General features: G+C 43.3%; 1 protein-coding gene across 1 annotated transcript; it reads right to left on the bottom strand.

Moving 5' to 3' along the window:
- Positions 1-6,725: 6,725 nt before the first annotated feature.
- On the bottom strand, positions 6,726-7,094 carry LOC111871627. Its single transcript, XM_023864856.1, has one exon. It carries the CDS (start codon positions 7,092-7,094, stop codon positions 6,726-6,728), a length of 369 nt encoding a protein of 122 aa, XP_023720624.1.
- Between the last annotated feature and the right edge of the window lie 4,829 nt (positions 7,095-11,923).

Here is an 11,923-nt window from a genome sequence, read left to right as displayed (position 1 = left end):
TCATTCATCAGTAATCTGTCAGACGACAGGTTCACAGCCTCTTCCAAAACAGTTTCTCCACTTAATGCGATCTTCTGTTTGCAATATTATATTTAAGCATCCTGTTGCACTCCATACGATAAATGATATAAACTCCGTCTCAAGTGCAAACAATATATTTTGTGTCTTTGATCTTGCTCCCCTACACTACATGTTTCGGCCTCAGACGGCCATCATCAGGTGTATAACACTCACGTTGCTGTCACACTGCACCCAGCCCAAAATTTAACATTTAAAACACTTTCCTTGTTATTATCAACATCTACTTCGTTGATATCTGTCTGGATGTAAATTATTTTACACACGTTAATTTTGACGTACCTGTAGTAGCACTATAAAATCTACACATTACTACACACGTAGTAAAGAATAACAGCGGCACGCACACAGGAAGACTACACAGGATAACACCTATACAGTGTGGAAACAAGAACTAGCCGCTGCAGCACTTTAGACATAGGGCGAGTAACCCTAACAATTTTAAATTTAAAATTTAGAGAAAAATTTTAAAGGATTTTAAAATTAGAACTAAAGATTTTATAGTGCTACTACAGGAACGTCAAAATTAACGTGTGTAAAATAATCTACAATCCAGACAGATATCAACGAAGTAGATGTTGATAATAACAAGGAAAGTGTTTTAAATGTTAAATTTTGGGCTGAGTGCAGTGTGACAGCGACGTGAGTGTTATACACCTGATGATGGCCGTCTGAGGCCGAAACATGTAGTGTAGGTGAACAAGATCAAGGACACATAATATACTGTTTGCACTTGGGACGGAATTTGTATCATTATATCATTTATCGATCTTCTGTTTTTGGAAAGAGACTATCCAGGAAAAGTGATAATGTGGTAGTTTTTCCATTTGCTTTCCACATCGCAGTACAACAGCCGTTCAAACCACTCTGGTCACACCTGTTGCTATACGAACTTGAACCATCTCGAGCATCATTTTCTCAGTGCTTCAGGTCGCCACTGGTGACGTGAGTGTTATACACCTGATGATGGCCGTCTGAGGCCGAAACATGTAGTGTAGGTGAACAAGATCAAGGACACATAATATACTGTTTGCACTTGGGACGGAATTTGTATCATTATATCATTTATCGATCTTCTGTTTTTGGAAAGAGACTATCCAGGAAAAGTGATAATGTGGTAGTTTTTCCATTTGCTTTCCACATCGCAGTACAACAGCCGTTCAAACCACTCTGGTCACACCTGTTGCTATACGAACTTGAACCACCTCGAGCATCATTTTCTCAGTGCTTCAAGTCGCCGCTGATGACGCTGCTTCCGGCATCAGTTTTCGGTGTCTCTCTTCGTCTGATGCCTACCCTTTGACCTGTCCAGTAAGGGAGGCCCTGCCAGTAGCTACACTACCGCTGGTATAGCTCTCAGGGTCCTTGGCATACTCAAACACCCTCACCACGATAAGGTGGAGCCACCAACGAGGGGTATATCTGGTATATAGAAGACAAAAACCACAAAGTTTCGGAGACTGGATCTCTCTCCGTCCTCAGGTGGATGGGGCAGGATAAACCTACTCAGTTGGGTCCGTCAGAGACCCAGTGATTGAGACGGGAATTTGGTTGTAGGCTCTTACCAGGTCGATCTTGGAGAAGACGGAACAACCGAAAAGCTGGTGGGAGTTTCATGGATATGCTGGATGAGGTAGCGGTCGAGGATGGTCCAGGCATTTAAAGCTCTGTAGTCGCCACAGGGATGCCAACCATTGTCCTTCTTGAGTACAATGTGTAGTGCGGAAGACCAGGAACTCTCTGAGCAGCGAGCTGTGCCATCCCATAACATGGTGTCAAACTCAGCTTTGGTGATAGGGAGTCGGTCTGGTGCCAGTCGCTGGGGTTGGCAGGTGACTGGCGGGCCAGGTATAGTCGGGATTTGATGCACAGTGTTGTGGCGCACTTCGCGCTGGGTTCCGGCTGGGTGGGTGAGGTCCAGGAATTTGACGAGTAGGCTGTCGACTGATGTGCCGCTACTAATGGTCTTGACGCTGGGAATCAGTGAGTTGGCTGCCTGCGCCGGGGAAGACAACGTGAGACCGTCCAGTAGGCGGTTCTTTTGGCAGTCCACCAGGAGGCTGAAATGAGAGAGGAAGCTGGCCCTGATGAGCGGCCCAGCAATGCCGGCCACCATCAATCGCCATGTGAAAACCCGACGCAGTCCCAGGCATTCTTCTCAAGGGAACTCAACCTGGCCACATGTCACCACATGTCAGGGGAACATACAGCAGACATTTTGGACTACATAACCACATAGTTTGTCAACAGTCTTATGCAAATAACACTGAAACTTGACACTTGGGGATACATGTTTTGCACCACCAGTCTCTGATATGTTAAAACTGGAATGCCCAAATATATACTACTGAAAACAACATTCCAACATGTACAGTGTGAAGCACAAGGGACATAATGTTGTGGTGCTGAGTCAGTGCATGGGAGAGGGGGGTCACATGCCAGCATGAGCACAGCTTTCATTTACTGAAGTTTCCTCTCATGTTAACAAAATGGAGTGTGCCTCATTTCTTGCATATGCATTCAACTTTCTAGAAATATAACATGTATCAAATGTTAGTTACAAGGCAAAGAGGAGGCAGATCTGTTGAGTGTCACTGTAAGCCAGAAGCTGCAGACAGACATTGTGAATGGTGAAACAGTGTGTATAGTGCAGGTTGCAGTGATAAGATGGAACAGAATAGTGCAGCAGTGTACAATGACAAAGTAGTTAACAAGAATGTTAGTGAAACAATAACTGCTCCAAAATAAGATAAACATTACAACTGGTGTCTTAATTGGGATGGACGACGGATCCTGCTCTGCAGGTGGTTTTGGAGCAGTGAAATAAGGAAGAACCAACTGGCAGTGGCTCACTGGTCGCAATACAAAGCCAAGGGCCTAGGTGAGAGGCAAGTAGCTACAATAATCTGCAGTGGCTGTTGACCTGTTGGTCCACCAGACCCTTTCTGAGTTGCCTGAGGATTCATTCGGAGGAAGGGAGCAAATGTGTTTGTCACTGGAGTGAAGGACCATGACCTAAAACAGTACCTCTTTACAGGTGGCAGAGGTCGCTCAATGAAGCCCATAACCAGGCCCCGAAACTAGAGGCTGTGAAGGTGTCAGCTGAGCCTCTGGTGAAGCTGTGGGAGGTAAGGGCTAAAGCCCCCATGACAACATGTTCACTAGTGACAGACTACTACAGGATCTGTATGTTGGTCACTTGAGGAGAGACTGTCTGGCCAGGACTTTGAAAACGAGTAAGGGCTGCTGTGAAGAGGGAACAGTTGATATCATCACCTACTTCACACTCAAAATTATTGACCAAGTGGTGTGATGACAGGCCAACAGCCATGGGCTAGATAGTGGACAAGTTATGCCATAAAACCTTCAACACCCTTCCATCTGTGATTACTGACAGACACACCATCACCACAGGGCTGTCCGAGAGGAAGCCAAGTCAGATGTTCGATCTGTAAAAGGGTGTCGATGGAGGCCCTCCCTGTCTTGAAAGAGGTATTGGTGGAGTTGTACAGAAGTCTCAAAACATCTCCACGCTTTGAGCTGTCAGCTGGTCAGCCAGCTGAGGTACAGGGAAAGAGGAGACCACCAAGAAACAGAGTAACATTCCTTGTACTCCCTCTCCCCTTTGCCATTTCCATCTTTCATGACTGGGGAACACTGAAAACCTTGGTTCATTTCATCTAATTGATAAGTATCTTCGGGCATGTTATACACATTTAAATATGTTGGATAAAGTTGCAGCATTTATACAGGGGGGTCTGTATCAAATATTCCAACCGTTCTTTGCTAGGCAACGTTTTGGTAAACACCGCCTGAAAGCCGGAATAGCAAAAAACAAGCAGAAGTTTGCTTGCTATGCTATGGCTAGCTAAAACTCATTGTCATGTCAACAAATATTCAGCAAAGGTTTCTGTGGATATGATGAATTTTGGAATCACCAGGCATATCTGCTACGATGGATACAGGGGACCATTTGCTTCTATTCAGTCCTCCTGAATTTATACAAGAGGGTTCATTTGTGAATTCAATTCATTAATCTGTAATAGAATTCAGAAGGCAGTTCAGTAGGCAAATATTTATCTGTGAAGTGTTAATCAGGTATGATTCATTACTGAGCAACAACTAGCAAGCAGACACTGAAGACTTTATTTTTGAGTGCTACAGTTAGAGTAATCTACAGAGTGTCACAGTTCGGCAGATAAGTTCGTATGTGTTTCACTATATTCACACTGTCGTTTGGCATTTAACTTTTTTTGTTTGAGTAAATTATTATGATTATCTTTTTCTAACAGCTTCCCCTTCCTTTACTCTCTTATATGCAGCACGATTATTACAAGAGGACAGCTTATCAGTGCATTATATGCTGGCAGTCTGCCTATAGCATTGCACTGAATTAGCTGTATTTGTTACAAATGGTCATGATTCCTAAACCGTAAGCGATGGACCAAAACAGACTGCATTTTTTAGAAACTTGCATTTATTATTTCACTTGTAATATGTCCACATCCACCTATGTGTTTCACTGAGCACATTTCCAAGGTAACAAAGTCAACAACCGAACTTCAGTTACTTAGTAGTATAAATAATTACAAATTGTTATAATTTCTGTTACTTATGGCTTCATTCCATTTGTAACCTCGTATAATGTTCTCAACATTTAAAAATTGGCAGAGGATAATATTAAAATGGAATTCAGAACAACAGGATGTAAAAACGTGGACTGCTTCAACTGCCTCAAGACCCTCAAGACACACTACAAAGATGAACTTTTCCAAACTCCATTATGAATCTCTGAGCGTTACATAAGTATGAAACTCACAGAGCAGCTGAATAACCATCATATTTCAAAGAAGACCTTATTACAATGGAATCAGTACTCACATCAAGATTTCTGTAAGTCAAATTCTGAATATTTCATCACCAAATACAATAACTAACAAGTACAATACTGTGTTTAATTTTAAAAAACAAACCAAGCATGAAAATATTAAGGTAACATTCCTACTGTGACTACGAATAACTCCTCGAAGACATATACTGACCATGGAAGTAAGGCTCCAGACATTCTTAACCTGAGAACTAATGGAGGGATGTGGGATTGATGAAATGGCTTCAATTCCTGTCATCAAGACCACACAACAATAAGCAACAAACTCAATATATTAATTTCTACACTCCATGTTAAGTCCATAATCTTACCTCAGCAAACTGTCCTTCACCTACACCATCTCGAAAAAATAGTATCTTCTCTGGTTTGCTGCCAACCCTTTCATAAAAGAGGAGTAACTGTTCTTTTATAATAGCTCCAATGTCTTCAATGATCTCTTTCCATTGAGGTTGACACATAATGCAGACATTGTATATGAATGCCTGTGGGTCACAGCTGGCAGTTACCTACAGCATTAAAGTAAAGAAATCAGTTGACACAGTCCTGGTATAAGCACACCATACATTTGCATATACTGCATGTATCAGCCTATTGTAACCATCATCAGGTACAAAGAACCTATAAAATTACGCTTCCTTCCATCTGCTGTACCTCCCTACACTGGCCAGTGTTTACACAATGGGAGTGCATTGTACAGGTATGCTGTTTACATAATGCCCATATAATGACAATGAATATTAAAATTTGATATTTTTTAAAGTATTAAAATTAGATTATGTGTTAAGAGGTGTTCGTGTGTGTGTGTGTGTATTCCCTTCCTTTATGCTGTGGTGACCCTTTTGTTTTGTGTTGCCCGATTTTTAGGTCGCGTTCCCCAATGCGCATTCTTGTTTAGGGTGGGTTTCTTCTCATAAGGAATTTATCATCTTTTCCTATAATAGACCAGCAATGATATTCCAGAATAAAACAAAGCAAAGTTAACCTAACTTTCTCAACTCATAAATATTAAAAAATAAATACTCCAAGGTTATTTACAATTCACAGTGTCTATTGTTACCTGAATGACAACTAACATATTTACTCATAAATTTTACACACTTTCTGAACCAAAAACTTATGTTTGAAAATTGTGACATGTACTAGGGGCGTTCAAAAATGATTGACACTAAATGTTTTTTCTTCACAATAACGATTTATTGGAATAAAATACATACAGATTATATTAGAGGTATTCCCCTCCAATGTCTATGCACCTTTGCCATCGTTCTGGCAGTTTCCGTATCTGCACAGCAAACCATTCTTTGGGGGATCCTCGGCGCCACTGCTGGACAACTGCCTGAAGCTTTTTGTTGGAGATGAGCATCTTTCATTGCATCGAATAGAGCATAGTCGCTAGGGGCAAGATCGGGTGAGTATGGCGGATGAGGCAGCACGGTGTTCCCTAGAGCACCCAGGGTGGCAATGGTCTGCCGACTGCCATGTGCCCACACTTTGTCATGTTGGAGAAGAACGCCACTCCCCCATTTTCCACGGAGGCGTTGCTGAATGCATCGGCGCAGTTGGCACAGTGAACTGCAGTACCAATTACTGTCGATGGTTGTACTGGGGGGCAGCTAATTCAACAGAAGGATCCCCTTCTGATCCCAGAACAGTCGCCATTTGCTTCTGGATAAATAGACTTCTTGGGAGGAGGGCTCCCAGTGTGCTTCCACTCCATGGACTGGCGTTTCTTTTCTGGAGTCTCGTGCCAGAACCATGACTAGTTGACAGTGATTAGATGCTCAAAGAACTCCACCAGATCCACGCTAAACAGCTGCAGCAACTGTTGGCATGTCTCCACATGCTTCTGCTTCTGCACAATGGTGAGAGAATGGGGCACCCATTGAGCACAGATCTTTTTCATCTTCAAGTCCTGATGGATGATGGTGTGCAGTGTTCCACATGATAAACCTGTTGCGTTCTCTAGTTCATCGAAAGTGATGAACCTCTTCTCCAGTATCAAGTCAGACACGCGCTGGGTACTGTCTGGTGTGCATGCTTTTGTGACAAAACCTGCACATAGCAGCTGATGCATTTCCTGCACAGCTGTCCACTGGCCCCAGTTGCACTGTACACGTACTTCCTGCATGCTTGGAAGTAGTTATTATTAGTACTGCGCTATGGAGGACTTCCCCCCCCACGGTGACGTGGCGGCAGCGGAGAGCTCTCGCTGCTATGGTAACAGACAGTCAACACTCGAACTTAAAACATGTCAGAATTGGTTTACGAACTTAAAACAAGCGACAATTTTGTCGGAGTTCATTAACTGAAGCGATTATTTAACTGAACACTGAAGTGTGTATTTATTGCGCTGCCCACAAAAATGGACTCACTTCAAATAATGGAACTCCTGCTGAAAAAGATGAGGGCCTGGGGAGAAGAGTTGGATGCAGAAACAAGAGCTACCCGAGCAGGAACGGAATCGGCCGAAGCAAGGGCGAAAGCTATGCGAGAAAATATCGCCACCAGCCACAAGGGGATAGCTGCCGAAACCAAACCAGAAAGAGACACGGAGACAATTGCCTGCCAAGAAATGGAGGCACATCCAGAAGACGAAAAGCCGGCCTCAGTGGACACGAAACCTGCGATGGCACAACAAGAAGAGATCCCCATTGTGATACCGGTCGGAGTGACGATGGCGTGCTGAGAAATGGAGGCACATCTGCAAGAAGTGCTGGCCTCAGCGGACATGAAACCTGAGGCGGTAGAACGAGAGGTACCCGTAAAAGACGCCGAAGTAATGCTGATCGGAGAACCGAAGCAGAAAAAGCGTAGGGAACGAAAGCAGTGAAATATGAAGAATTCGACATGGGAAAATTGTGGACCCAAGAAGTTGACAAGCCGCCGTGCAACAGGGACATGGCGTAGGAGGAACATCTTCAGGGAATCTTCGACCCAAAGAAATTGTGGACCCCAAAAGAAGTTGGCCGTAGCTCGCAGAGGGACGAGCCACCGTGCAAAAGTGGCATGGAAAACACAAACCAACTGGAAAGTGTCCCGCCGTGCAGCAGTGGCACGACGCAGGAGAGATGCCTTCAAGAAGGAAACTACCGTCGACAATTGTATACATCGTCTCTGCAAGCAGCGTTATGACAAGTCTCAACCATTGCGAGGTGCCCGTAGCAGTGTAGAGAAACCAGCAGTGGGCACTGTTGCGCCACAGTCTTGTACCAGCAAGTGGCTGGAAGACCGGGAGGAACGACGACGTCAGCAAGTGCAGACCACACTTCAAGTGATGCTACGTCGACATCAGGAACTTCTCAAGAAAGACATGATCAAGGATTGGACCTTGTGGAGGGGTCAACCCCCTCCGAAACGAAAAAAAAAAAGGGAATAGCACAGAGGAGGAACCGGTAACGTAGAAGCACCGGCCTCCCCAGAGTGAGTGAATGAGCAAGAGAGAAAGTGAAGGATGAATGTGATACAAGTAGATCTTCGGGTACATCAGCAGGAAACCACTCGAGACGAGGTGGTCTTAAGAGGGGAGCGGATGTAACGGACGGAGGATAGTTGCTGCAAGAGGAGTAGCCGAAACAACAGGAGACGCAGCAAACACAGCTTTGGAAGAAAAGGAACGGGGATGCGCCGTTAGGCTATTCGGGACGAACAGCCTTAAGATGGGAGCAGTGTGACGTATTGTGCTATGGAGGACATCCCTCCACCCTCGGTGACCTGGCGGCAACGGAGCGCTCTCACTGCTACGGTAACAGGCAGTCAACACTCTGCCTCTGCCCCTTCCCCCCGCGGTGACGTGGCACGTGACGCCGCTATTGATACGGGCAACAGGCAACAGCGAACGGTATAAAAAGCCGACTGAGCAGTATGCGAGATAGTGTGTGATCAGGAGATCAGGAGTGACACAGTGCGGATCGAAGAATACCGAACACGTGGTTAGAAGATTCGATGTGATAAATTCGCTATATCCAATACAGCGTAAAGTTATTTGTCGCGTTATACATAAAACACGCGGCAGTATATTAAAAAGCTCCCTGTGCCCATGATCACATAATAGCAAAGACACTGGATATATGGATTCTTGCCTGATGGATGCTGCATCATTATGAAATGTTCTTCAAAGAGAGGGTCATGGTTTCGTAAAATACAGAACTGGAACAATTTTACGTGTGCATAATGCATAATGTGGAGCTTCATAACATGTATCCTTCTCCAAGTCAAGGCGGATGAGATGGGCAGGGGATGTAGCACGAATGGGGGGGAGAAGAGGACTGCACATAAGATATTGGTGGGAAAGCCTGAAGGAAAGAGACCACTGGGAAGACCAAGATGTAGATGGGTGGACAATATTAAAATATATCTTAGATAGGAAGGTCGCAGGTTCAAGTCCCGATGAGGTCATTGGATTTTTTCAGTTGACCTAATCCTTCCAGCCACACTAGGCCCTGGTTTCGACTAAGCCTCTAACAGAAATGAGTACCAGGAACATTCTTGGAATGTTCTTGGGAGTAAAGTGCGGCCAACACGTAAGGCTGACAACCTTACTGCCATCTTTGGGCCGACTGTCTAGATAGTGTGGGACCCAGGCCTTCACGGCCTGGTACAGGGATAGCTTTACTTACTTACTTTTTACTTAGATAGGACAGGATTGCATGGATTGTATTAATCTGGCTCAGGATAGGGACCAGTGGAGGGATCTTGTGAACACGGAAATGAACCTTCGGGTTCCATAAAATGCTGGGAAGTTCAGTAGTGGTTACAAAAGTGGCGGCTTCTGAAGAAGGGCTCAGTTCCGTGAGTGAATGCTGTTAGGGGCATGTGGTAGAGTAGCTGGTTGAGGCACTATGCTACAAGTCAGAAGGCTGTGGGTTTGAGTCCTGATGAGCTGTTTTCTTTTTTTTCTGATTTACCCAATCCTTCCAGCCGCACTATGGCCCTCGGGTAAACTCATCCTCTAACAGGAATGAGCACCAGGTATCTCCCTGGGGGTAAAGAGCGGCTGGTGCGTAGAGCTGACAACTTTACCACTATCTGTGAGCCAGTTATCTCGAGAAAATGTGAGAGCCTTGATGTCTCACAACCTTATGGGCCTCCAAGCTCTATTACAGGGATAGCTTTACCTTCATGGTAGTAATGGTAATTAAGAAATTACTGCCTCTGAAACATATTCATACTGATGCAATACTCTTATGGATACATCATTGATAACTCAAAATTAAGAGACTATACTGTACGACCCTTTATAAATGGCTTATCCGATCATGATGCTCAACTCATAGAAATAAATAATATTGACCTTCAGCCCAGTAATCAACAATATCAAACAGTAAGGAAAATCAACGAGCATACNTTTTTTTAAAAACTAGTATAGTCACTATCATAGTGAAGTGACGCAGTTCTAACTCGCATATAGTAATATTATCGTATATAGTGTGATTATATTTACAATATCACCAAGTCTCAAAGCTGAATATCATGGTCGGTGGCGTTCCTTGGGGGAGGCCAAGTTCATCTGGGGCCGCCCTGCGTCCACTGGAGGTGAAACATTCACAACACTGGCCAACCAAAGGAAATAACAAGGACACTGTATTTGTTCTCAGAATAAGAAGCGCAGAAGCACGCTCCACTACTGTAAAAAGTGTGACTTGCGCTATGTATGGTGGACTGCTTCGAGAAGAGAAACACGCAGTGTGAGTTATTGTAAAACTGTGAAGCGACGCAGTTCAAAACTCGCGTACAGTCTGAACAAAATATTATTGCATACAGTGTGATAATATTTACAATTTCACCATGATTCAAGGCTGAAGAAAAAACAACGGGTAAGTCCTTTGGAATTTCATAACATATATAATAAAGATTATATTTTGCAATTCATGACAAAATAATCACAGTTAATTTTCGTCTGTAAAAATTGCTCTTCTGTGTACATGTAGAAAAATTTATTGTCTTTCAGGTTGTTTTTAGTTTTTATTTCTATGTTACATAGAACAGAAAATATCTATTATTTTCTGATGGGTTGCATATTTAATTAATTGGGGTGATTTAAATACCGGCAACAGAGGGCTCCCGGCAATTCAAAAGTCTGTACGTTAAAGGTTAAGAGCAAAAATTCAGTCTTTCCACTCTGGAACCAACTTACTTTTTTTGGCGAAATGTGGGATAGTCTGAAATAAAATCAGTCTCAAAAGAACGTTTCCTTTCCTCCATTGGTAGATCAGAGAGCTTTACTTCTCTTCTGAAAAACCAAAATGAAGGGAATTAGTTTTAAGACTGCAGTCTGCTGGGACATGATGTCACATAATGTGGTAGAGAGAAAACCCAATCCCAGTAAATTTAATAGGGAGACTAGTCTCTCCCAAACTCAGAAAGCAAGTCATGGAAGTCTCTATCTCACTCTCTCTCACACATGCACAGATAAACAGTCTGACAAAAAAGTTTGCGAACTCACCACAGTGTACTTGCCGTGGCAGCAGAGCACAGAAAACTCAGTATGGTTTGATGGCACTGGCATATCAGTGTTTCACAGTTGTGTTGTTGTTGTTGTTGTTGATCTATGGCAGTCTCTTTCAGAGTGTGTTTTGGTGTGCTATTGGGAGAATGTTGGAACGAAGATTAAAAACTTGGCAAGAGTGGAAACAAAATCAGAGAGATGTTAGTGCAAGTTTATGGGGATAACGTTATGAAGGAAAGAGCAGTTTAAAGCAAGCTCTGTTTACATCAGTTCACCCTTGAATCATTTATGTAATAAATCTTTATCATCAGGTACTTTTCCTCAACGCTTAAAATACGCTATAATGAAACCACTTTTTAAAAAAGGAGAGAGAAAATGCATCTCTAATTACAGACCAATATCCATATTGACTTCATTCTCAAAAGTCTTTGAAAAAGTTATGTATAATAGACTACTTGAACACTTAAATTCTAACAACATATTAGTCAAAGAGCAATTTGGATTTAGGAAAG

Source organism: Cryptotermes secundus, unplaced genomic scaffold (genome assembly GCF_002891405.2).
Source record: "Cryptotermes secundus unplaced genomic scaffold, Csec_1.0 scaffold2187, whole genome shotgun sequence".
Taxonomy (NCBI): Eukaryota; Metazoa; Arthropoda; class Insecta; order Blattodea; family Kalotermitidae; genus Cryptotermes; species Cryptotermes secundus.
Note: the sequence above shows the minus strand (reverse complement) of the source record. Positions and strands in the feature narration are given on the sequence as shown.

Bases quoted from the DNA above. Each gene is read 5' to 3' on its own strand.
- LOC111871627 (XM_023864856.1), bottom strand. From the start codon at position 7,094: ATGCAGGAAGTACGTGTACAGTGCAACTGGGGCCAGTGGACAGCTGTG.